Consider the following 26500-nt stretch of genomic DNA (forward strand, 5'->3'; position numbering starts at 1 on the left):
GATTGCTCCACACAGAAGGTGCTGTAGGAACTCTGGAGGGTCGGACAGCATCCGCTGAAGGAAGGGGAGAGCTGACATTTCAGGTGAAGGTTGGTAAAGACCAAATTTCCCGGTGGCCAAACATTTTAATTCCTATCCCGATTCCCATTCTGACATATTGGTCCATGGCCTTCTCTTCTACCATGATGAGGTCACTCTCAGGTTGAAGGAGCAACACCTCATATTCTATCGGGGTCGCCTCCAACCTGATGGCAAGAACATCGATTTCTCCTCTTCTTTCATTCCCCATGTGGCCTCTTACTTTGTCTCCTCACTTGCCTATCACCCCTACCCCATACCCCCCCGCCCGATGACCGTCCTTCTTCCCTTTCTCCTATGGTTCATCCTCCTCTCCTATCAGATTCCTTCTTCTTCAGACTTTTACTGCTCCCACCCACCTGGCTTCACCTATCACCTACTAGCTATCCTCCTTCCCCTCTCCCCACCTTGTTATTCTGACATCTTTCCCCTTCCTTTCCATTCCTGATGTAGGGTCTCGGCCTGAAACGTTGACTAATTATTCATTTCCATAGATGCTGCCTGACCTGCTGAGTTCCCCCAGCATCTTGTGTGTGTACTAAAGACCTCCTTCCAAGTCACAGTGGTATCCCAAATCCTCCACAACACAGTGAAGACTCACCTTTCCCAGTCGATCACCTTTACTAAAGGGCTGGTATGGCATGTCCTTGAACTGCTCTGGCACAGCACAAGGTCCCCATCCAAAAGGATTATCCTGGATCACCGGGGTCAGGAATCGTGCCATCTTCTACGATTCTGCTACAAAAAGACGAAGTGGGGAGTAAGATAGCGGACACCAGGTCACTGACTGCAAATGATGGCACTCCTCCAATTTCCTACCATAATTGGTCCAATTAAGCAGAAATCACTGGAGAAGGGGACAGGGATGGGTCTGAGTCACATGAAGGAAAGGGAACGCAGGGCGTGATGGTGGAAGACAGTTGAGGGGAGCAGAGAGAGGAAAAGGGAGAGAGCTGTTAGAGAAGGAAGAGATTCTCAAAATCTACACTGGAGCCACATCCTGGGAATAAATGTCTCCAGGAATGACCCTTTGTCCAATTATTTTAAATTCTATCTATATTGGACATGAAATATCCAATTCTTGTAGTGTCTGGGATTGTCCTTTAGCTGGTAAGCATGCCAATATACCAAACCCCCTTCAAAGAACAATAAATGCACTCTTATCTTATCACATCACACACACACACACATTCTCTGAAGGATTTATCTCGTATCAATATAGCCATGGAGTTCTATAGTGCAGAAGCAGTCCCTTCAGCTCAACTATCCCTGCCCCACCCAAGCTAGTCTCATTAACCAGTATTTGGCTCATAAGCTGCTAAACCTTTCCAATCCATGTACCTGTCCAGTGTAGGGACAATGCAGGCCCACAGTAAGACCCTGAAAACTGGGATCCACTTTCCCTATTTCTGGAGCCATCTCTAAAGATTAGCTTTGTCACATGCACATTGGTGAAATGCATCATTTTGCCCCAACGAACGTGCTGGGGGCAGCCCGCGTGTGTTGCCATGCTTGCGGGACCAACAGAGCATGCCCACACAACTTACTAACCCTAACCTATATGTCCCGGAAGAAACCTGCACCGTCACAGGAAGAACGTACAAACTCCTTAGTCGGTGCGGGGAATTGAACCCTGATAGGTGATCACTGGAGCTGTAAAGCAATTGTGCTGAGTGTGCCGAGCCGCCAACACCTGTCTTGATGTAGACAGACACTGATGTCAGAAGAACTCATCACCGCCTTCAATGTTGGAGCAAGTCTTTGTTCGAGTGCCGGAAAGGGTATCTGAAGATCAAATCCTCAGCCTATGGGACAGCAGTGGTACCTGCCCTGAGACAGTGAGCATCCCAAGGCACTGGAAAACACCAAACTTTGCCGCATTTGTATGAGGTAACTATTTTTTAAAAACACAGAGAGAGATGGGTACCTGGACTGTGCTAGCTGGGTGTGTGGAGGAAACAGTAAGATAGTTTGATTTTGAAGGCACCTAGACAAGTACATCAACATGGTGGGAGATTCACAAACAGGCAGATGGGATCAATTTAATCTGAATTCACAGTTAGTGCAGACATTGTGTGCCACAGCGCCTCTTCCTGTGCTGTACTGTCCTAGGTTCGGTAGGAGGAAAAACAGCCAAGCCGACACCCACAGTGCTGATGCCCTGGTTCATCCCAGTTGGATACACTGGGTTTGTGCACCTAACAATCGGCTCCCGGAGCACACAGGGTCAGCGTAGGAGCTGTTTTCCAGCCAGACAGGAGAAAAAGATACCAAGCTTCCCAGAAGTGCAATATCCTCACTCAATCCTGGGAACCTCTGACGAGCCATGATCACTCAAAGTGCATTTGGGACAGTACGTTAGGACCTTAAAGTCATAGACCGGAAGCACACAGAGAAAGACCCTGCGGAAACAGCCTGTCATCTCACAAGTTAACCATCTGCCTATCCTACTGGCCACCTCAGACACACAGAGATTCTGCAGAGTCTGGAAATCTTAAGCAACACACACACGGTACTAGAGGAACACAGCAGGTCGGGCAGCATCTACAGAGGGGAGTAAACAGTCAACATTTCAGGCCGAGACACATCAGGACTGGAAAGTGTTCTGCATTCTGTCCCTTCCCAATCCCGATGAAGAGCCTTGGCCTGAAAATTTATGTCCCTCCATCAATGCTGACGCTGCGCGAGCTTCTGAGTTCCTCCAGCCATCTTAAACCATAAGAAATAGGAGCAAAATCAGGCCAAATAGCACATCGAGTCTGCTCCGCCATTTCACCATGGCTGATCCATTTCCTTCTCAGCCCCAATCTTCTGCCTTCTCCCCATATCCTTCATGCTCCGACTAATCAAGAATTTATCAACTCCTGCTTTAAATATATCCAATGACTTGACCTCCACAGCCGTCTGTGGTAATGAATCCCACAGATTCACAGATTTTGTGGACGTTATTAGCCACCTCCAGTCCCAGTGTGGAAGAGTCTGTGGTTCCGAGATGGAGTTCATTAGCCACCCCAGAACCTGCTAAACTAGGCTGGAAGTAAATCATGCTTGATCCCAAAGGCGTGTCTAAGAAGCAGTGGACTAGGTATACACAAGACTCGAGATTGAGCCAGAGAGACCCATGTGGGCACAGGAAACTGGCCCCTCAAACTCAGCGGTCAGACTCACCAAACGTCGCTAAGATTCACTTGGCACAAAGAAGAGCAGTGTGTTTTTTGTTCTAATCACATTGTTTAATGAAAAGGTTGTCCTGTTTACTTACTGTGATGTGCCTGTGATGTAACTGCGGGTTTTTTTGTTGCACTTGTGCGCACATCCACTTTTGCATACGACATCAGACTCAATCCTGACAGCGCCACCTCCCGAAACGGAGCCTCCGGTGACCTCACGCGTGACAGCCAGGCGAGCTGCTGTGGAGGCCGGAGACTAGGTTCATCCCATCCCACACACCCGCCTCTCCCTGACAGCAATATGTCCCATCATCCTGTCCAGTTTCAGGTGCTGGCTTATGGTACCATTGTGTGGCTGTTACCATAACAACACCATCTGTTACCCCATAATGTTACTATATAGTTTGGTGTGCACTGGTCTCGGCTCCAACAGACAAGAGCGATGATCACAGAGTAACACTGGTACTGGTGGACATAACTGTAAGAGTTTCCCAGGGTTTCCTCTGGCTTTCTTCCCACATTTCAAAGGTGTACAGTTAGGACTAGTACACCGCAGATACGTTACGTTGCGCGGCAACACTTGCAGGCTGCCCCCAGCACATTCTTACTGTGCTGACACAAACACATTTCACCATATGTTTCGATGTACATGTGACAAATAAAATGAATGTTAGTTTCTTTTTTTCTTTTGGCGTGTGCGTGCATCCATGATGATGGATTTTTCATGGCTTTTACAAGGCAGAGACAGAGAGAGAGAGAGAGAGAGAGACACACACACATACACACAGTGTGGTGCACCACTCCTCACACAGACATTTTCGTAGTATTTTCCCTTTATTTTACGAGGTCGAGTTGCGATCTCAACACTCAACCCGGCACGGATGGAAAGCGTAGTCGGGAGCGGCCCTGACTGGGTTCGAACCCGGGAACCTCTGCTCCCGGCGTCCGGCGCCACCAGCCGGCCTTAATCTGTTAGTTTCTAACATCAGAGCACAACACCAATGTATATAAGACCATAAGACATAGAATTAGGCCATTTGGCCCATCGAGTTTGTACTGCCCTTCCATCATGACTGATCTATTTCCCTCCCAATCTCCTGCCTTCTCACCGTAATCTTTCACACTCTGCCTTATCAAACCCTAACAAGCATCTTAACTATCGCTCTACGGCTCAGTAACACTGATGTGGATTTGTGTTAACACTGGAGAGAGTGTAATCACAACCCTAAGGTATCATCTTGTGACCCTGAGGTTCGTTAATGGTGTGCAGAGTTCTGCCTGTGTTACACTGGAGAATACTGGTGAATCTACTGGGCATCACTCTGCGACACTGAGATTCAGAATTAGATACAAATCTGTCAATGTTTTAACCCTGGGGTGAAATATTGAAGGGTTCAGGTCTGTCACATTTGTGCTGGGCTGCAGTATGGACAAATTGCCACGTTATCATTTAGCACTGATGAGCACACAGGAACAGCAGGCGGTCACCTCAACACTGGGAGAGGTACAAGTCTGTCACAGTGTAAAATATCAGGATTCGGCACAAGCTGAGTCTGCAGAAGCCAGAACTTCAGGAACAGACTGAAAAATTCTTCACCTCACCATTTGTCCAGCCTCCCTCGTAGCTTTTAATCTAATGGCAAGCCAGTCACTGTGTATCACCGAGGCAAGTTTGCTGAACACAGCTCTGTCATGAACAGTGGAATGGGGGGCTGTGGGGTCCCTCTGTACCACCAGGAAAGGAGGGATCACTCATAACACGTGAGGACGAGGGCACTCAACTCAATTTGAAATACTAACTACCAAGTCAGATGTGTACAGCATTTCCACCCCCCCACACACAATTAAAGCATTAAATCTTCATCCTACCACAGTCACACAACCAGACCCAATTAAATTTAAAAGTTGCTTGAATTTCCAGCATCTGCAGAATTCCTGTCGTTTGCCCAATTAAATTTAAGCCAGCTTTTCTTCAAAAATCTCCTCCTTGGGCACCTCCAGTTTAAATTCCATGCGGAATATTTTGGAGGATCAAGCACCAAGAGGGGAGGTTGAGGTGAGTTTCAGGGGGTGGGGGGTAAAGGGACGCTCTCCATAACGGGGAGGGGGGCGGAAATGGCCACCACAGCTTCGCAGAACTGAACCAGCAGCTGCAGCGTCCCTCCCAGCCCAGTCTCACGGAATTACTCTCGGTTAAAGGCGGCTCGACACTGAGGCCCGAGGTGGGGGTGAACCGGGAGATGTCTGCCGCCGCCGACCGGAACCTCTCCATCCATCCATCCATCCCTCAATCTGCCCTCACAGAAACAAAATCCTCGCCCTGGGTTACGGATCAGCCTCCGGGAACTCTCCCCCCGCCGCATTTACCTGGCTTTCCCGCCCGATGGCGACGGATTCTGAAACTTGAGAAGAACCGGCGGCTCCGCCACGGTGGGAGCCTGCCTCACTGCCGCAAAGCGGGTGTCGCGACACCGTCGCAACGGCGGAGTTTTCCACAACACCAACGCGAAGTCTTTTCCCCTGGTGGACCGCGCAGACTTTACCCAAGTGTTTGTTTGTCCAGAGAAATAAACAATATTTTGCTAAAACTAAACCAGACCACCTAAAACGGGACTGTCTCTAACAACTACTTTACGACAGCAGTGCCACACTACCAGAAAGCAGATCCGCTCCTTCTTACGATAATGCCGTAAACTTTGCAGCTGCAGCCTTTACCTTATTTCTGAAGTAAGGACATGTTCGGCACAGCATTGTGGGCCGAAGGGCCTGTATTTTGCTGTAGGTTTTCTATGTTTCCAGCATTAAATAAATAAGCAATAAATATAAAGAACGCGAGATGAAGAGTCCTTCAAAGTGAGTCCATAGGTTGAGGGAATATTTCAGTGATGGGACAAGTGAAGGTGAGAAAAGTTTTTTTTAGATTATGAGAACACTCAGTTCTCTTTTTATTGTCATTTAGAAATGCATAATACAGTGTTTCTCTCACAGAAAACAAGAAAGACTAACACTGACAGAACCACGTAATTATAACGTATAGTTACAGCAGTACAAAGCAATACCATAATTTGATGAAGAACAGACCATGGGCACGGTAAAAAAAAGTCTCAAAGTCCCCAAGTCGATTGACTCCCGAGTCCCCGATAGCAGGCGGCGAAAGGGAGAAACTCCCTGCCATAAACCTCCAGGCACCGACAACTTGCTGATACCTTGGAAGCAGCTGACCACAACCGACACTGAGTCCATCTGTCCGAAAACTTCGAGTTTCCGACCAGCCTCTCCGATACAGCCTCCTGAGCGCCATCCTCTGCCGAGCGCCTTGGACCTCTCCCCGGCCACTGAAACACGCAAAGCCGAGGATTTCGGGGCTTTCTGCTCTGGAGATTCCGGTTATCACACAGTAGCAGCGGCAGCGAAGCAGGCATTTCAGAAGTTTTCCAGATGTTCCTCCGTGCTCTCACGTCCGTCTCCCATCAAATCAGAATTGTGCACGGTCCCCCACTTGACAGATAACAGACATCACCACCGAAGTGGCCGCGCACGCTGCGCGTTTTACCCTTTGGCTCAAAAATCTGATGGGTGAGGGGTAATAACTGTTCCTGAACCTACTGGTGGTGGTCCTGAGACTCCTGTACCTTCTTCCTGATGACAGCAGAGAGAAGAGAGTGTGGTCTGGGCATTGGGGGTCCCTGATGATGGATGCTGCTTCATGCAGATGTACTCAAGGGTGGGGAGGGCTTTTCCCGTGGTGGACCATCTTGGCAGATGTGACAATAATGAACCAATACCAAGGCTTGGTGGGTAGAATAGGCTACTGCTGTATGAATGTTCAAAGCTCAAAATAAATTTGTTATCGAAGTTCATATACGACAGCTTATGCAGCACATTTTCTTGTGGGAAGTCACAGTAAATCCAAGAAACACAATAGAATTAGTGGAAGACTGCACCCAACAGGACAGGAAGAAGAAACAACGTGCAAAACAAAGGGAGTCTGTGCAAATACAAACAGGAAAAGAAAAAAAGAAATAATAATAAATGAATAAGCAATAAATATCGAGAATATTGTCCTTGAAAGTGAGTCCATAGGTTGAGGGATCATTTCAGTGAAGTTATCCCCTCTGGTTCAAGTGGGCAGAACAATAATAACTGCTCCTGAACCTGGTGGTGCGAGTCCTGAGGCGCCTGTACCTCCTACCTGACGGCAGCAGAGAGAAGAGTGCGTGGCCTGGGTGGTGTGGGGGGGGGGGGGGTCACTGACGATGCTGCTTTCCTGCGACAGTGCTCCGTGTAGATGTGCCCAGTGGACACTAAGGTACCACTGTGACTGCCCTCGCCCATCTCTGCATTTAGTGAGACTGCACCGTCCGGTTCGGGCCTCTTGCACATCACAGATCTTGGACTGGGAGGTGTCTGGACAAAACAGACGGTGTATTTGGCATCCACGCCCCACTGTGAAATCGACTCCCTCTTCTGTCAGCACGCAGTGCACTGCCATTAAACTTCACCCCTCTGACACAACCTCCTGAACTGCAGACCTCTCTCACTCAGGAGGAGCATCAAGGGCCTGTGGAAGACATCCTTCAAGTTGCTTTCCCTGTTAAACAGCACAGTACAGACCCTTCAGCCCACAATATTGTGCCAACCATCAGCTTTGACCCTCAGCCTGGAGGCCATGTAGCATCCACACCAGGGCCACCAGACTCAAAAACAGTTACTTCCCCCAAGCAGTAAGACTGATCAACAGCTCCACCCACGAACCCACCCCCATCACACCCCCACCACCATTACTTTATTGTCATCTTATGTACAGACACTCCTGTGCCCAGCGTTTACTTTATGGACATATAACCAGTCTATGGGGGATAGACAGAGTTGACGTGGATAGGCTTTTTCCATTGAGAGTGGGGGAGATTCAAACAAGAGGACATGTTGAGAGTTAAAGGGCAAAAGTCTAGGGGTAATATGAGGGGGAACTTCTTTACTCAGAGAGTGGTAGCTGTGTGGAACGAGCTTCCAGCAGAAGTGGTTGAGGCAGGTTCGATGTTGTAGTTTAAAGTTAAATTGGATAGATATATGGACAGAAAAGGAATGGAGGGTTATGGGCTGAGTGCAGGTCGGTGGGACTAGGTGAGAGTAAGAGTTCGACACGGACTAGAAGGGCCGAGATGACCTGTTTCCATGCTGTAATTGTTATATGGTTATATGTATGTAAGCTATCTTACATATTTATATTTATCATTTTTTATTATTGATGTATTCTTGATATTACTGTGTTCTTTTGTGCTACATTGGATCCGGGAGTAACAATTATTGCATTCTCCTTTATACTCGTGTACTGGAAATGACAGTTAACAATTTTGAACCTTACCCTGGTCCATGACTAATCTAACACTTCCCTCCAGCACAACCTTACACTTCTCGTTCATCCTTGTGTCTACCCATGAGGCTCTTAAATGTCCCCGTTGTATCTGCCTCTACCACCACCCCTAGCAGCTGATAGCATGCACCCATCACCCGTACCTAGCTGTGGCAATCCTCAGATACCTTCTTCTAATCGCCTTCAAATTATGCCCTCTCATATTAGGTATTTCCGTTCTGGGAAAGAGGCACTGGCTATCCACTTTGTCTATGCCTTTTATCATCTTATATGCCTCTATCAAGTCGCCTCTTATCCTTCTTCACTCCAAAGAGGAGAGGAGAAGATGGTGGCGCGACGCAGTTCGCAGCGGCCACTCCGGTGGTGATGTCTGTTATCTGTCAAGTAGGGTGCCGTGCACAATCCTGATTTGATGGAGACAGACGTGAGAGCACAGAGGACATCTGGTGAAACTTCTGAAATGCCTGCTTCGCTGCCGCTGCTACTGTGTGGTCCAGAATCTCCGGAGGGGAATGCCCCGAGTCCTCGGCTCTGCTTGTTGCTCGGCGGCCGGGGCGGGGTCGAGGGGCTCGGCAGAGGATGGTGCTCGGAGAGGCTGTGTCGGAGGGGCTGGTCGGAAGCTCGAAGTTTTCGGACGGACCCAGAGTCCGCTGCGGTCGGGTGCTTCCAATGGTGCTGCATCGGCAAGTTTGCGGCGCTTGGAGGTTCGTGGCAGGGAGAGTTTCTCCCTTCTACCATCTGCGTGAGATGATGAGGCTATCGGGACTTTGAGACTTTTTTTTTACTGTGCCCATGGTCTGCTCTTTATCAAATTACGGTATTGCTTTGCACTGTTGTAACTGTATGTTATAATTATGTGGTTTTGTCAGTTTTAGTCTTGGTTTGTCCTGTGTTTCTTGTGATATCATTCTGGAGGAACATTGTATCATTTTTTAATGTATTCATTTCTAAATGACAATAAACGAGGACTGAGTGTCCTCATAATCTAATCTAAGAGAAAAGCTCCACCTTTACAGATGTGAATATCTATAGCCCAATTTATACTTCTGCGTCAAATGTACACCGTAGGTACCGCGTACCCTACGCCGTAGGGTGACGCGCACCTCCCCAAAAATGTAACTCACGTGTCGCAGCAACACAGACTGCAACAACTGTGATTGGTCTGATGCGAAATAAATGGTTGGAGACGGTGAACCGAATCGTCAAATCTACCTGCCGACATCCGAAAATATTTGAAATATTTGAATCCTCGTCCATGTCTCTCACGAAGAAACTCAACACAGTGGCATAGAAACCCCACTGCCAACTGGTGTTTTGGCGGTGAATTGCGCAGCGACGCAGACACAGCTACGCATGCTCGCTACGGCGTAGGGCTGCGCAAAAGTATAAATCAGGCCTACGGCGTAGCCCGTATGCGGAGGTATAAACTATTTGTAACTTTAAAGAACTTCATTGAAGTTATTCCAATTTCTTGGACATTAGAGGTGGTTTTTTATTACAGAGAGAGTGGCGGGTGCATGGAACGTGCTTCCAGAGGTGGTGCTGGAGGTAGGTACATTCGGGAGATTTAAGAGACTCCAGGAGAGGCGTGTGGGTAAATGACAAATAGAGATTTTATGTGGGAGGGAAAGGTCAGATTGATCTCGTGGCATAACATTGTGGTCAGAATCTGAATCAGAATTGGGTTTAATATCACCGGCATATGCGGTGAAATTTGTTAACTTTGTAGCAGCAGTACAATGCACTACATGACAGAAAAAAATTAAGTGGATTATGATGAGTATATTTATGTGTATTAAACAGTTAAATTAAAAATAGGGTGAAAACAGAATTTTTTTTTAAAGCGAGGTAGCGTTCGTGGGTTCAATGTCCATTCAGAAATCGTATGGCAGAGGGGAAGAAGCTGTTCCTGAGTCATTGAGTGTGTGTCTTCAGGATTCTGTACCTCCTTTCTGATGGTAACAATGAGAAGAGGGCATGTCCTGGGTGATGGGGGTCCTTAATAATAAAGGCATCGCTCCTTGAAGATGTCCTGGATACTACAGAGGCTAGTGCCCATGATGGAGATGATTCTACAACTTTCTGTAGCTTCTTATGATCCTGTGCAATAGCCCCTCTCCCCCCACCCCCCCATACCAGACAGTGATGCAGCCTGTCTGAATGCTCACCAAAGTATATCTGTAGAAGTTTTCAAGTGTTTTAGGTAACAAACCAAATCTCTTCAAACTCCCAATGAAACACAGCTGCAATCTTGCCTCAGACAGCAGGAATTCTGCAGATGCTGGAAATTCAAGCAACACACATCAAAGTTGCTGGTGAACGAAGGGTCTCGGCCTGAAACGTCGACTGCACCACTTCCTAGAGATGCTGCCTGGCCTGCTGCGTTCACCAGCAGCTTCTATGTGTGTTGCAATCTTACCTCCTTTATAGCTGCATCGATGTTTTGGGACCAGGTTAGAGCCTCAGAGATATTGACACTCAGGAACTTGAAGTTCCTGTTTTATGCCATACTTGCATCTTTACCGAGATACTTTTGGAAGTACTTTTCCCTATTTATCGAGATGCAGCGTGGCATTGGTCTTTTGAGCACACTGCCCAGTGATCCCCCAATTTAACCCTGGCCTAATCACGGGACAATTTACAATGACCAATTAACCCCCCAACAGGTATGTCTGAGGGAGGGAACTGGAGCACCCGGAGGAAAACAGGGAGAAAGTACAAACTCCTTACATTCAGTGGCGGGAATTGAACCCGGGTCACCTGCACTGTAAACTGGTGTGCTAACCACTATGCTACCTTGCCATCCTCCTTCCAATGCAATCCAAAATGTACTCCCCAAAACAGCCACTGTTAATCATTTGGGTCAAATGTCCTTAAAATAAAGTTTATTAAAACAAAATTACAGAAATGTGCAAAAGTTTATACCAAATGTTTCCTGTAAAGTCATTTCTTTATGTAACATACATACAATCATTCACATTGTTATTTCAAGGATGAACAAGTCTCACGTACGTTCCTCTTGCAATAATCCTAGGACGGTTTTAAACAGTTTCATCCTGTATGAGAGCAAATTCTGAGCCCCATTTAGAAAAAGACCAGAAGTTATAAATGATAAATCCCATTACTGGAGTCACTTAGGATGTTGAAACCTTTGAATTCAGAACAGCGTGAAAACCTGAGAGCAAGTCTTGGCTTAAAAGCAAGTGTAACATGTCTGGGTCCCAATTCCCAGGGGTGCTGGCTCTGTGTGCACCCCAGATCCCATGGGTGCTGGTTGCGTCTGTATCCCAGCCCCCATGGGTGCCGTCTCAGTCTGTATTCTCACTGCGTTCCTCCTGAACCAGAGGGGATAATCAAACTTTCCTCGGGCTTCCAGCCAGGTACAGGTATCGATTATAACCGGTGTTTCGACGAGAAACTCTGCCATCTTCAGGATGAGAGGGTTTGTCATCAAAACATTTGTTATAATCGATATTTGCACCTGGCTGGAAACCTGAGAAGAGTTTATTCATCATATACATCGGGAAAGCACTAGATCCTTCTTTAGAGGGGATAACTTTACTCACCCCATCACCCAACTGTTCCCACAGCCTCTAGATTCACTTTCAAGGACTCTTCATCTCATATTCTTGATATTTATTGCTTATTTATAATTATCATTCCTTTCTTTTTGTATTTGCACAGTTTGCACATCGGTTGTTTGTCCACAGTTGGGTGCGATCTTTCATTGATTCTATTGTGGTTCCTGTATTTACTGTGAATGCCCGCAAGAAAATGAACCCCAGGGTTGTATATGGTGACATTTATGTACTTTGATAATAAACTTACTTTAAACTTTGTACCTGGGTCTGGGGTGCCAGCCTAGATTCTTAGGGAACTCAAGATTTAGAAGCAGAAGGCACTAATTAAACTAACCGTTCAAAGGTCCATTTATCATCAAAGTATCCAACTCTGGAATTCGTCTTCTCCAGATAGCCACCGAACCAAGAAAGAAAAGAACGGTTTCTTTCGTTCATCAACCCCCCCCGCCAAAATTCCTCCTCCCTGAATAAAAAAAACATAAATGGAACAGCCACATCAACCCCACCCCCCTGCACACGCAAATAAAAAGAGAAAGTTTGGGCGAAAAACTCAGAATAGAAAAAACTGTAAGACTGGAAAAAAAGGTCTGCAGTCCAAGTCCATATCCAAAACGCAGGAAACCTGGGTAACATAACCGTGGTCGCCATGGTAGTGTAGCGGTTAGCGCGACGCTATTACAGCTCGGGACGTCGGAGTTCAGAGTTCAATTCCGGCGTCCTCTGTACGGCCTCCCCGCAGGGTTTCCCAGAGTGCTTTGGTTTCTTCCGACAGGCATACCGAGTAGGTTAACTGGTCATTGTAAATTGTCCCCGTGATTAGGTTAGGGTGAAATTGGGGGCTTCGGGGATGGCTGGGGTGGTGCCCTCAAAGGGCCGGAAGGTTCTACTCTGCGCTGTTTCGCTAAATGAACAGGGGCAGGCCAGTCAGACTCTTGTCTTTTCTCCCATGCTCTAAGATCACGGCTGTTCTCCGTCCCAACACATCCATCCTCCACAAGCCATCCCGGATGGTTCAGGCTTTCCCCGAGTCCCGGCTCCACTGGCCACTGGCTTCTCTCCTCCCAGCTCAGGCCAGAGCTGGTTCTGTGTTCGGTCCCAGCGGTAGCATTTCTGTGCAGCAGCCGGGAGGAGAGGCGTCAGCAGGCGCCCCGGTAGACTCTGGGGGGGGGAGGGGGAGGGGAGGGTGGTGTCGAATCGGCTGCGGTCTGGCCCGCTGAGTTCCTCCAGCTGATTGCTTGTCGCTTCACATTTCCGAACCTTGGTAAAGAGCGGGAAAACATTCTGGCGGGAATGGTCAAAGCTTGAAGGTCGACTCCACGCCCGATGGCCAAAGCCTGAGGCCTGTCCTGTTGTGAGGAGGACTGTCCGCATGCGTGGGTGGATCGTTGCGAGGGAGGAACGGAGCCTGTTTTGCTGCTGTTCTGTTCTGTTGCTCATTGTGTTCTGTGTTGTTTGTTCGAGTGCTGTGGGCAGGCAGTGTTGGTGCCCGGGCCTGTGGCGACACCTGCGGGCTGCCCATCCCACCCCACCACTTCTCGCGTTGTTCTGGTTTTAATGGAAATGACGCATTTGACTGTTTCTGCAGACGAGTTGTGAATCAATCTGAATCCGAATCTGTTCAGTGCTCAATCTCTCACACACACCTTCCGGTTTACGATGCCGCTACTTACTGGTTTAAGTGACGACGTCCTTGCGGCCATTGGAACGAAGAAAGCGACTAAATATTTTGCCGGTCACACTTTTTTCTGGTAAACAATTGCTGCAAGCTGTAGCCTGTGGCTTGCCCGTCGGAGTTGAGCCGTGCGATGCGGCATTTTGCTGGTATGTCTGGAGCGAACTAGGAGGAAATTGGATGCAACGAGGCAAGGCGAGGCGAGATCCGAGGTCTGAACGATTTAAGAGCCGTATCAAAGTGGCAGAGCCTGGGTCCGAGAGTGAGGAATGTCCCACGGTTTGGACGATTTAAGCACTGGGCGGGCTGGATTGAAATGGTCCGGGTGACGGGGTCGGTGAGAGAGGGACCAGATCAGCTCACTACTCCGCGGGATGTGCTGGGCTGTTGCTCTGGACTTTTGAATTTGCTGCAGTGATGCTTGGCATTGTGAACTTCAGTCCTGACGAAGGGACTTGGCCTGAAACGTCGACTGTACCTCTTCCTAGAGATGCTGCCTGGCCTGCTGCGTTCACCAGTAACTTTGATGTGTGTTCTGAATGCTGTTTGCTTGGTTTTACTGGTTGCACAATTTGTTTTTTTCCCTCTCTCTCTCAGCACATTGGGTGCTCTTTTGCTTCTAATGGTTTCTGTTGGGGTTCTATGTTTTGTGACTGCCTATAAGGAGACGAACCTCGAGATTGCATAAAGTACACATACTTAGATAGTAAAAAGTCCTTCGAACTTTTGAAAATACATAGGAGGCAAGCACTGGTGATCTTGTCAACATGTTGACTCAATGCTGCTGACACCAGACCCCTCGATGACAGTGGTCTCCCTTTTTCACTCTGTGACGTGAACTTATCCAAAACACTTATTTAACCACAACACCACCACCCCTCCTGTGCACCACAAAGTATGATTTTTAAATTTAAAAAAATACACTTTATTCGTGAACAAAGGAATATGAATATGCAGTTCTTCACTTGGCCACAATGGGGTGCTGTTGTCCACCAAGTTGCCGGCTGTACGACCCAGGACAGTCGGACATTCAGGTCCAAGTGATCGAGACGGGACACAGGACCAGAAAAAGAAATCAAACAGGTACACCAGGCTATAAAATCAAATCTATTGTGGTGAACCCTCCCTGATTTTTTTCCCTTCCACACCTTGCAGAGCCCAAGCGATCCAGATTCATTCCCAAACTCCAGCACTCCATCTGTGTGGAGTTCCCAAATTCTCCCTGTGATCATCCTGAGTGTTCCGATTTCTTCCCACACCCCAAAGACGGGCCGATTGGCAGATTAGTTGCCCCGAATGTGCAGGTGAGTATTAGAATTGGGGGAGAGTTGGTGGGAATGTGGGAAAAAGAAAATGAGATCAGTGTAAGATGATGTCCAGCACACACTCGAGGGGCCGAACAGCCTGTTTCCCTGCAACACGACTCTGCCGTCGACTTCTCACGAAACCAGGCACTTCTCCTTTTTACTCTTTGTGGTGATGATGCTGACTTGGCGTTCCTGGAACGGAGAGCTCGACTTTCCTGTAAAATCCGAAAGACACAGGCTTGAGCTGCGGCAACAACTAGAACTTGCATTTATATAGCGCCTTCTACGATTCAAAAGGGATTCCCCACCCTGCCCCGGCTCTTCCTGGAAGCAATGATCAAAACAAAACTGTCCCAAAACAAAATCAATGCAGCCACACCGGTCAAGCAGTGTCAGGGGAGTTGGGGTGGGGGGGCGGTGTTGAGGAATTGTGAATGTTTCTTCACAAAACCCTGCATCGGGACTCAAACCATCTGTAGTTCCTTTCCCCCCACTGCTCGACCCACTGAGATCCTTCAGCAGGTTCTTTGTAGGTGTATCGGCCACGATCGAATGGCAGCACACTGTTCCCTCTAAGCTGCGCGGCCACGCAGTAGCTGAAATGCCCCCGCGCACATAGCCTTGTTGCCGCGGAGCTGGAATTATCTATTATACAATGTTCAATTAAAGTGCCACGCAACTTCCTGGCCCTGTAAAAACTCCCTGCTCAGCGTAATGGTTGGTCCGCGCAGCTGTTAACAAAAAAATCAGAGGGAACGTTGAAGGCAGAGTCGATGGGCTGAATGGCCTAATTCTGCTCCTTTGTTTTATGGTCCCTGTGTCAGTAAAAGACTGTTTCTGAATTAAAAACAGAAAACGCAGGAACTAGCCAGTCAGTCTGAAAATAACAGTCAGGTTCAGGGTACCAACTAAGCTCGCCCCTTTTGCCCGTGTTTGGCCCAAATCTCTCTAAGCCATGGGTTCCAGCTTTTTTTATGCCATGGATCCCTCCTATTAAGCAAGGGGTGCATGGACTCCAGATTGGGAAACTGCTCTAAACCTTTCCTGTCCATGTATCTGTCCCAGTGTCTTCTAAGTGTTATTGTAGCAGTTTCAAACACTTCCCCGGCAGCTCATTTTACCTACACACCACCCTCCGCATGAAGAAATCGCCCCTCGGGTTGCTTTTAAATCTTTCCCCGTCTCGACTGAAACCGGCGCCACAAAAAATTCTGCAGGTGCTGGAAATCCTGAGCGACACACACACACACACACACACACACACACACACACACACACACACACACACACAGACACACACACACACAGACACACACACACACACACACACACACACACACACACACACACACAATGCTTGAGGAACTCAGCAAATCTGGCAGCGTCCGTGTTTCAGGCCGTGTCTTGGATGCTACCTGACTTGATGAGCTCTTCCAGCATTCATTGTGTGCTAAACCTATGCCCTCTGCTTTTCCACTCCTTTCCCTTGGGAAATAGATGTTAACTCAGGTTCTCTCCCTGCCTGACCTGCCGAGAATTCCCAAAACTTGCATGTCTTGTTATACACATCAAAGTTGCTGGTGAACGCAGCAGGCCAGGCAGCATCTCTAGGAAGAGGTACAGTCGACGTTTCGGGCCGAGACCCTTCGTCAGGACTAACTGAAGGAAGAGCTAGTAAGAGATTTGAAAGTGGGAGGGGGAGGGGGAGATCCAAAATGATAGGAGAAGACAGGAGGGGGAGGGATGGAGCCAAGAGCTGGACAGTTGATTGGCAAAAGGGATATGAGAGGGTCATGGGACAGGAGGCCCAGGGAGAAAGAAAAGGGGGAGGGGGGGAAGCCCAGAGGATGGGCAAGGGGTACAGTGAGAGGGACAGAGGGAGAAAAAGGAGAGAGAGAAAAAGAATGTGTGTATATAAATAAATAAATACCGAATGGGGTACGAGGGGAAGGTGGGGCATTAACGGAAGTTAGAGAAGTCAATGTTCATGCCATCAGGTTGGAAGCTACCCAGACGGAATACAAGGTGTTGTTCCTCCAACCTGAGTGTGGCTTCATCTTTACCGTAGAGGAGGCCGTGGGTAGACATAAAGGGACTTTTGGGGCAGCTGGTCCAGTTGGAGGGGAAGGTTTGAGCAGATTGAGGGAGAGGCAGAGGGGTGGGAAGAGGAGGATTTCAGAGTCGACTAGATGAAGGCACACCTGCCAATGAGGGAGGGTACTGTGGAGGTCAGAATTTTAGGCGCACAAAGATCTTAGTGTGTTACAGGGCTGGAGGTTCAGACACAGGCAGAGCCTAGATCACAGAACTAATGACCTTGATACTACTTTTTTCACGTTTGCCTTCTTGTGCCATTGGTTGTTTGCTAGTCTTTGTTTATGCATATTTTTCTGTAGATTATATTGTATTTCTTTTTTATTGTGAATGCCTGCAAGAAAATGAACCTCAGGGTTGTATATGGTAACATATATATACTTTGATAGTAAATTTGACATACACTCAGTGGCCACTTTATTGGGTACACCTGTATGCCTGCTTGTTAATGCAAATATCTAATCAGCCAATCAGGTGGCAGCAACTCAGTGCGTAAAAGCAGGCAGACATGGTCAAGAGGTTCTTGAACCAGACGGGATAACTTCACTCAACTTAACTTGTCCCATCATTGAAATGTTTCCACAGCCCATGGACTCATTTTCAAGGACTCTTCATCTCATGTTCTCGATATTTATTGCTTATTTATTTATTATTATTTCTTTCATTTTGTATTTGCACAATGTGTTGTCTTTTGCACACTGGCTGAACGCCCAAGTCGGAGCAGTCTTCCGTTGATTCTATTGTGGTTATTATTCAATTATGGTTTTATTGTGAATGCCCACAAGAAAAAGAATCTCAGGCTTGTATATGATGACATATATGTGCTTTGATAATAAATTTACTTTGAACGCAGTGAAAAGTTTGTCTCAGTTTCAAGGACTCTTCATCTCATGTTCTCTATATTTACTGCTTATTAATTTATTATTATTATTTCTTCTTCTTGGATTTGCACAATTAGCTGTCTTCTGCGCTCTGATTGAATGCCCTTTCATTGATTCCATTATGGTTACTATTCTATAGATTTATTGAGCATGCCCACAAGAAAATGAATATGGTATTGTAAAAGTACTTGATAATAAATTTCCCTTGAACTTTCCTACCCCAGTGCACTGCGTAACGATTTGATCTGAATAGCATGCAAGACAAACTTTTCACTGCATCCCAATACTTGTTTACAATAACAAGACTATTGATAGTAGTTCTGAATGAGAGTATTTGGCAGCTACTCTACTCTCTCTACACTCGTGACTGTGTGGCTAAGCACAGCTCAAATGCCGTCTATAAATTCGCCAATGACACCTCTGTTGTTGGCAGGATCTCAGATGGTGCCAAGGAGACATGCAGGAGAGGGATAGATCAGCTGAATCCGTGGTGCCACAAAAACCAACTGTGCCCTCAATGCCAGTGAGACCAAGGAACTTATCGTGGACTTCAGGAAGGGGAAGTTGGGAGAACGCGTGCCAGTTCTCATCAAGCGGTCAGCAGCGGAAAGGATGAGCAGCCTCAAGTTCCTGGGTGTCAACATCCCCAAGGATCTGTCCCGAAGAAGGCGTGCCAGTGTGATGAGGTTTGCTGTGTCACCAATAACTCTCACAAATTTCTACAGATCTGCAGTGTAAGATATTCTGACCCCTGCTGCGTCACCACCGGGTATGGGGGCTCCAGTGTGCAGGACCGAAAGGGGATGCAGGTGGTTGTGGCCTCAGCCAGCTCCATCACAGGCACATGGAGGACAGCTTCAAAAAGCAGTGCCCCAAGAAGGCAGCACCCATCATTAAGGGCCATCACCATCTGGGACATCTTACCATTACCACAGTCAGGGTGGAGATACAGGAGCCTGAAAACCCACACTCAAAGTTTCAGAAACTATTTCTTCCCTCTGTTGATGGATTACTTAACGGTCCATGAACTCATGAGCTTGTTCCTCCTTTGCTCCATCTATTTGTCTATTTTGGGTGGTGTGGTGAAGATATCCCTCCTTCCCTCCGCTAGCCTGCAGGTCACACTTGGGCAAGGTGTGGCACCTGCTTAGCTCCCCGATCAGTCACGTGAAGCCATGGGGACAGGTGGTGGATGGTCGTGTGAACAGCTGGTGCGTATCACAAGTCCTGGTTACGCGACCACTGACGCCAGGCAGTCCATCTCTGAAGAGTATTGATAATGGCTGGGGTCACCCGTCTTGTGAAGTCACTGCCCAGAAGGCGACAATGGCAAACCACTTCTGCAGAAAATTTACCCAGAACAATCATGGTCACAAGACCATGATCGCCCACGTAATATGACATGGCACATATTTATTATCGTAATATAGTATTTTATGTTTGCTGCCACAAAACAACAAATTTTCTCATAAAAACTGGCAATAATAACCCAATTCCAAATGCAATGTTATTTCCAAGGGTGCATTTACCTGCATTGACTTTGTCCTGGACTTCAAGCTCCCCTTTCTTCCTCTTTCCCTTGGTGCTCTTTCTGAGGGGTAGGTCGCCCGCCCCTTCTGACCCGGCAGAGCTGCTGGGGGCCAACTCTAAGATGTCCCTGCTGCCCAGATGGCTGGATCGGTCTTTTTTGGAAATCGCCCTCCCAAAGTCGGGGATCTTGAACTTGCTCCCGCCCACTTTGCCGCCATTGGGCATTTTGTGAGGCGGGACCAGGTCCTCCAGAGGCTCCGGTTGGTCAAGGCCCCTGACGTCGTTCTTGAGCAGCCAATCGCGGACAGCTTGGTGGCTCTTGCCATCGTCCTCCTTCTTGCTTTCGAGCAGGGTCCCCCTGCGGTCTCTGCGGGCCAAGGTCCGGTCCCGCTCCGGGAGCTTATCGTCCACTGGCGGCGACAGCTTGTTGTCCGAGGCCGCCCGGCGCATCCCCTCCATCGCCAGCAAGTACTTGGGGTTCTGGAATTTGCGATGGAGTTCGGTGGAGCGGGGAGGGATGAGGTCGGCCTCGGTGCCCTTGGCCCGCAGCTGGAAGTCCGGACTGATCTTGAGCTCTTCGTGCAGGTTCACGGCGTCCGAGTTGGCGTACAGCTCTCGGAACTCGTTGTCGAACGCCTCCAGGATCTGCCCGGTGAAGAGGGTGGTCATACTGCGGTGCAGCCGGGCGCAGCTCCAGGTGAAACTGCCGGAGGGAAAAGAGACGGAGGAGGTAGTGAGTAGAGAGAGAGGGAAAAGGGTTAGGGAGTGGGGTCCTGGGCCGCACTGGGGAGCAGGCATCTCTCCCAACTCCTGACCTTGGGCAGATACAGACACACTGACAAACATCTCAGCACAGATATAACTTACATGACATGTATAAAAACACACGCTCTGGGCCTGTATTTGCTGGAGTTCAGAAGAATGAGGAGGTATCTCATTGAAACCTATCAAACATTGAAAGGCCTAGACAGAGTGGACTTGGAGAGGATGTTTCCTATAGTGGGGCTGGGAGTCTAGGACCACAGGGCACATCCTCAGGATAGAAGGGCATCTCTTTGTAACAGAAATGAGGAGGAATTTCTTTAGCCAGAGGGTGTTAATCTGTGGAATTCATTGCCGCGGACGGCTGAGGAGGCCAAATCACTGGGTTGATAGGTTCTTGATTAGTAAAGGCATCAAAGGTACAGGGAGAAGGCAGGAGAATGGGTTTGAGAGGAATTTTTAAAAAATCAGCCACCATGGAACGGCAGAGCAGACTTGATGGGCTGTATGGTCTAATTCTGCTTATGGTCAGAGAACACAAAGCACACATGTACACCCTGTCTGAACGGCCTGCCACGACCCCTCCCTACCCACACTCTCTAACTTGCGGGCACACTCTTGTCCTGCACTGCTCGTTTCTCATCCTTTCCTGCTGCTGTTTCACAGGTTTATACAACTGCTTTCTTTATCAGAATAGTACCAGTAACATTATACCGATTTTACCGTCTTACGGAAACGGGTGCTTCACACTTTCTGAGAACCCGCCGACCTTCAGGCCAGCTCAGGGGCTTGTGCTGATATTACTTTCTGACCATCTCCTGCTGGCGTTCAGGGCAGCAATGAAGGTCCTCCATCTCTGTCTGTCCATACCGCCGTGGAAGGATTCTTCATTGCTGTCTCCGTAACAGTTTTGTTTGACAAGTCAGGATTGTTAGCCCTGAGCTGAAGCCCAGAACCTGGAGGTCTGATGGACCACTCCTAGTCTGGCCTCTATCCTTTGACCTGTTTGGCATGGGTGACCCTACCAAGACCCAAAGCGTAAATCCCTGACTCCAGCCAACATCGCTCTCCGGGTCATTGAGGCACACAGGCCTTCAAACCCTACAAAAAGGTCGTAATTCTGTTGGAGGTTCTAGATTGTAACTATATATACTGTGTGTGACTATACATGCAGTGTTTTGCACTTTAACCCCAGAGGAACAATGTTTCATTTAGCTGTACAGTATATATGTGTATTGTTGAATGACAATAAACTTGTAAATATGCACAATTCATACTCAAAGCAAATACAGGCGTACAGCATGATGTGTACAAAAATTCGCATTTGTACACATCTTCCATCAGCACAGGTGCTCAATAAGGTGTGTGCTTAAGGCTAATTTATACTTGTGTGTACTAGCTTACGCCGTAGCCTACACAAGTGGGTTACGCCGTTGTGAGCATTTATACTTGTGGGTTGGTGTGTCTGCATCGCTCTGCAATTCACCGCCAAAACGCTAGTTGGCGGTGGGGTTTCTATGCCACTGTGTTGAGTTTTAGCTTCAGGTGGAAGGCAACAGGCTGTAGCAGCTAGCTACAAACTGGCATCAAGTACAGGGTCCTCCATAATTTTGGAGGTCTGTAAAGCTTTATGGAAAGCATTGCAGCCAGAGTTCCTTCCCTGCTCTTCAGTCGCCCAATGGCAAGCTATTGCAGCGTAGGAGGAAATGCGATGCTACCAAGCAGACCAATCGCAGCTGTTGCGGTCTGCGACGCCGCGACATGTAGTTACATTTTGGGAGAGGTGCATGTTAGGCTACAGCATAGGGTTCAGCGTAGAGTACAGCGTAAGGTTCACAGCTACGCCGTACCTACAGCATACATTTAACGCACAAGTATAAATCAGCCTTTAGTCCTCTGCTCTACTCACTTTACACTTGACGACTGTGTGGCTAAGCACAGCTCCAACGCCATATTGCTGACGACACCACTGTCCTTGGCCGAATCAAAGCTGGCGACGAATCAGCATATTGGAGGGAGATTGAAAATCTCACCGAATGGTGCCAGAGCAACAAACTCTCACTCAATGTCAGCAAGACCAAGGAGCTGATTATTCAGAAAGAGGCAACCGGAGGTCCAAGACCCAGTCCTCTTTGGGGGATCAGAGGTGGAGAGAATCAACAACTTTAAATTCCTCAGTGTTACAGTTTCAGGGGATCTATCCTGGGCCCAGCACATCAGTGCAATTATGAAGAAAACACAGTAGTGCCAAAACTTCCTTAGAAGTTTGCGAAGATTTGGCATGATATCCAAAACTTTGATGAACTTCTATAGATGTGTGGTGGAGAGTATATTAACTGGCTGCATCACAGCCTGGTATGGAAACACCAATGCCCTTGAACGGAAAATCCTACAAAAAGTAATGGATACAGCCCAGTCTATCGAGGGTAAAGCCGTCCCCATCACTGGGCACATCTACACGGAGATTTGTCATTGAAAACCAGCAACCAGGATCAAGAACCACCACCACCCAAGACATCATCAAAGTTGCTGGTGAACGCAGCAGGCCAGGCAGCATCTCTAGGAAGAGGTACAGTCGACGTTTCAGGCAGAGACCCTTCATCAGGACTTTGATGTGTGTTACTTGAATTTCCAGCATCTGCGGAATTCCTCGTGTTTGTGACCACCCAAGGCATGCTCTTTTCTCGCTGCTGCCATCAGGAAGACGGTACAGGAGCCTCAGGACACACACCACCAGGTTCGGGAACAGTTGTTACCCCGTAACCATCAGATCCTTGAACCAGTGGGGTAGCTTCACTCGCTCCATCACTGAACTAATCCCACAAACACGTGGACTCCCTCTTAATGACTCTTCATCTCATGTTCCTTGCATTTATTGCTTATTTATTATTCTTTTGTATTTGCACAAAATACAAAAAGTCTGTTGCCTTTTGCACACCGGACGCTTGTCTGTTTTGTTGGGCGTGGTCTTACATTGGTTTTATTGTGCTTCTTGGATCTACTGAATGAGTGAGTGAGTCCCTCCACCAGTCAAGGTTGACCATGTATCTTGCAGCCTAGCTGCCTAGATACGCAGGCCTGGGCAGTACGATATGGAGAGCAGGCTGCTGCCCATGAAGCAGACTGCCCCCTGTCTACGTATCTGATGAACCCAAAGGAACAGCGGAGACCGATACAGTTCGGCACCAGCGGCGTCGCAGGAGTTGCCAATTAGCGTTGAACTCAACGTAGGACTGCCTTAGGGACTCCAGCTCCATATATTTCCCTTGGGGTTCAATCCCGAAGCCTTCCCCATGAATGAGTGTAGCCGCAAGGCAGCCGAGGTTTGAGATCGGAGTTTTTCTTCTCCTAGATCAGCTGACGAGCCCCGTCTGCCTGAAGCGACTGGTTTCTAAGGTGCCAGGAACCTGCCTTTGCCCATTCTCCTGTCAGCAGAAACGGTTCTGCCGGGCTTGGTAGCTAAGCCGCACGTGAAGGCCAGGAGTTGGACTTGGTTGTCAGAGGCTGGTTGAGAGGCACGCCATTGAGAGCATCTAATAGGTAGTGGGAGCTTATCCCCACTACCACCCTGCCACTCCCCCACCCCCTGGCAACCATAGGAACATAAGTTATAGGAGCAGAAGTAGGCTATTCGGCCCATCGAATATGCTCTGGCATTCAATCATGGGCTGATCCAATTCTGCCAGTCACCCCTACACCCCTGCCTTCTCCCCATACCCTTTGATACCCTGGCTAATCAAGAACCTATCTATCTCTACCTTAAATACATCCAATAACTTGGCCTTCACAGCCGCTCGTGGAACCTCTCAGTCTTTCAAATACTTATTTTTCATTGTCCTAGGTATAACTGATGATGTAGCCGCCACCATCCAATGGGAGTAGACAACGCCAGAGATTCGGCATCCTCTGAGATAACATGTCCAAATAGCCAGTTTCACAGAATGCTAATATGCAGACACTCAGACAGACAGACGCAGTGAGAAAACACTGACGCAGACAGCTGCCCACACAAAAACCATACAGGTGGTTTTGCTATGGAAGATGACTAGCTTCCATTGTGGTGAGCATTCTGACTGGTTGCCTCACCATCTGGGACGGTGAGGGGCGCGACTGCAGAGAATCGGAAAAAAAGCCAAGTTGCAAACTCAGTCAGCTCCATCATGGCCACAAGCCTCCCCAGCATCCAGGACATCTTCAAGGAGCGATGCCTCAAAAAGGCGGCGGCCATCATTAAGGACCCCCACCACCCACGCCATGCCCTCTGCTTCCGTCAGGGAGGAGCCGGGAGACACACAACACTTCAAGAACAATCTCTTCCCCTTCACTATCAGATCTCGAAAAGGACAATGAACCCATGCACACTACCTCTCACAGTATTGCAATGTGCTGCTGCCGCAAAACCACAGATTTCACAACCTATGCTGATGATAATTAAACCTGATTCCAGTTCCTGGGAGCGAGGTGTGCTGTGAGGACCACAGACCCTCCCACAGGTGGGGCAGGAGGTGAGCAAAGGGGTGGGCCATTTGAGGGGCGGTCCGCTTCCGCCCCCACTGTTCCCATGTGCTGCCGATGTCCGCAGCAACATTGCCAACACTCCTCCTGCACTCTGAGCGATCGTGGGCCAGGGATTCCCGGGAGTCCATGAGGAGGATGCAGTTTGGTTTTCAAGGAGTCATTGGGAACACCTCTGCCTGACGTCACTAACCCTCACACACAAAACGGGGAAGTGTGGAACCGATCCAGTTTTCTTGCCTGGGTAAGGCTGGCATTCATCCAATATGGATATCTCTCTGCAAAACCAGCTTCTCTCTTCAGTCCTGGCAACGAACCACCAGGCCTTTGTTGGCCTGACTGCCCTTCACCCAGGCTGTAATGATTCTCGTGGACGGTGCTAAGCCCGGCTGTGAAAGGAACAAGGTTGGCAACCCTGTCCTGTAAAAACCCAGAGCTACAGAAACACCAACAGAGGCTCCTCGGACCCCAGGGGAGGAGAGATCTTCACCTTGAAGAAGGGTTCACAACCTGCTTTGTGCCTTGGAGTCATATCATTGACTGAGAGGTCTGTAAACCCCAGGGTGGGAACCCCTGGCATAGAAGATGTACGGTGGGCTACACCTGGGGATAATTTGAGAGACTGGCCCAGGAAAGAGGACTCCGGTGAGCTGCAATCGGCTGCCGATGCCCCAGTAGAGGTGATGGCCTAACTAACTAACGATGCCCTGCTTTTAAATAAGATGGTGCTTTTTCACATGTATTGTGACAAAACTACTGTTGGCAGGATTTTGGATGGTGACGAGGAGGCGTACAGGAGGGAGACAGATCAGCTGGTTGAGTGGTGTCACAACAACAACCTTGCAGTAAGACCAAAGAACTGATTGTGGACTTCAGAAAGGGTAAGATGAGGCAACATACACCAGTCCTCATCGAAGGATCAGGAGTGGAAAGAGTGAGCAATTTCAAAGTTCCTGGGTGTCAACTTCTCTGAGGATCTAACCTGGGCCCAGCGTATTGATGCTGTCACAAAGAAGGCGCAACAGTGGCTATATTTCATTAGGAGTTTGAGGAGATTTAGTATGTCACCAAAGCCACTCGCAAATATGGAGAGCATTCTAACTAGCTGCATCACCGTCTGGTATGGGGGTTAAGGGGGGTGCGCTACTGCACAGGATCGAAATAAGCTGCAGAAAGTTGTGAACTCAATCAGCTCCATCATGGTCACCAGCCTCCCCTGCATCCTGGATATCTTCAAGGAGCGATGCTTCAGAAAGGCAGCGTCCGTCATTCAGGACCCCCATCACACAAGGCATGCCCTCTTCTCATTGCTACCATCAGGACGGAGGTACAGGAACCTGAAGACACACGCTCAGTGATTCAGGAACAGCTTCTTCCCCTCTGCCGACTGATTCCTGAATGGACATTGAACCCATGAACACTACCTCACTACTATCCTTTTCGCTTTTTTCACTATTGATCTAATTAAATTTTTATACACACGCACACACACACACACAGGTTTATTACACATTACAACAAATATGCTAGTGATAT

General features: G+C 48.3%; 2 protein-coding genes across 3 annotated transcripts in view; both read right to left on the reverse strand.

Annotated features, from left to right (window-relative positions):
- The window catches only part of eif3d (eukaryotic translation initiation factor 3, subunit D), a 31776-nt gene extending 26051 nt beyond the window's left edge, over positions 1–5725 (reverse strand). Inside the window, exons 1-2 of one of the 2 annotated variants that reach the window (XM_072271606.1) lie at positions 5616–5725; positions 680–816 (exon numbers count right to left, since the gene is read on the reverse strand). In XM_072271606.1, the coding sequence (XP_072127707.1) occupies positions 680–802 (123 nt within the window). In that variant the 5' untranslated portion in view covers positions 803–816; positions 5616–5725. The remainder of the gene's footprint in view (positions 1–679; positions 817–5615) is intronic. The other variant, XM_072271607.1, reaches the window with a different exon arrangement.
- Positions 5726–11557: 5832 nt separating this feature from the next.
- Positions 11558–26500, reverse strand: part of LOC140205401 (protein FAM83F-like) — a 39008-nt gene continuing 24065 nt past the window's right edge. The window contains exons 4-5 of the mRNA XM_072272993.1: positions 19687–20390; positions 11558–15397 (exon numbers count right to left, since the gene is read on the reverse strand). Coding sequence (XP_072129094.1) covers positions 15315–15397; positions 19687–20390 — 787 coding nt within the window. The 3' untranslated portion in view covers positions 11558–15314. The remainder of the gene's footprint in view (positions 15398–19686; positions 20391–26500) is intronic.

The sequence above is a fragment of the Mobula birostris genome, chromosome 11 (assembly GCF_030028105.1).
Source record: "Mobula birostris isolate sMobBir1 chromosome 11, sMobBir1.hap1, whole genome shotgun sequence".
In the NCBI taxonomy this organism is placed as follows: Eukaryota; Metazoa; Chordata; class Chondrichthyes; order Myliobatiformes; family Myliobatidae; genus Mobula; species Mobula birostris.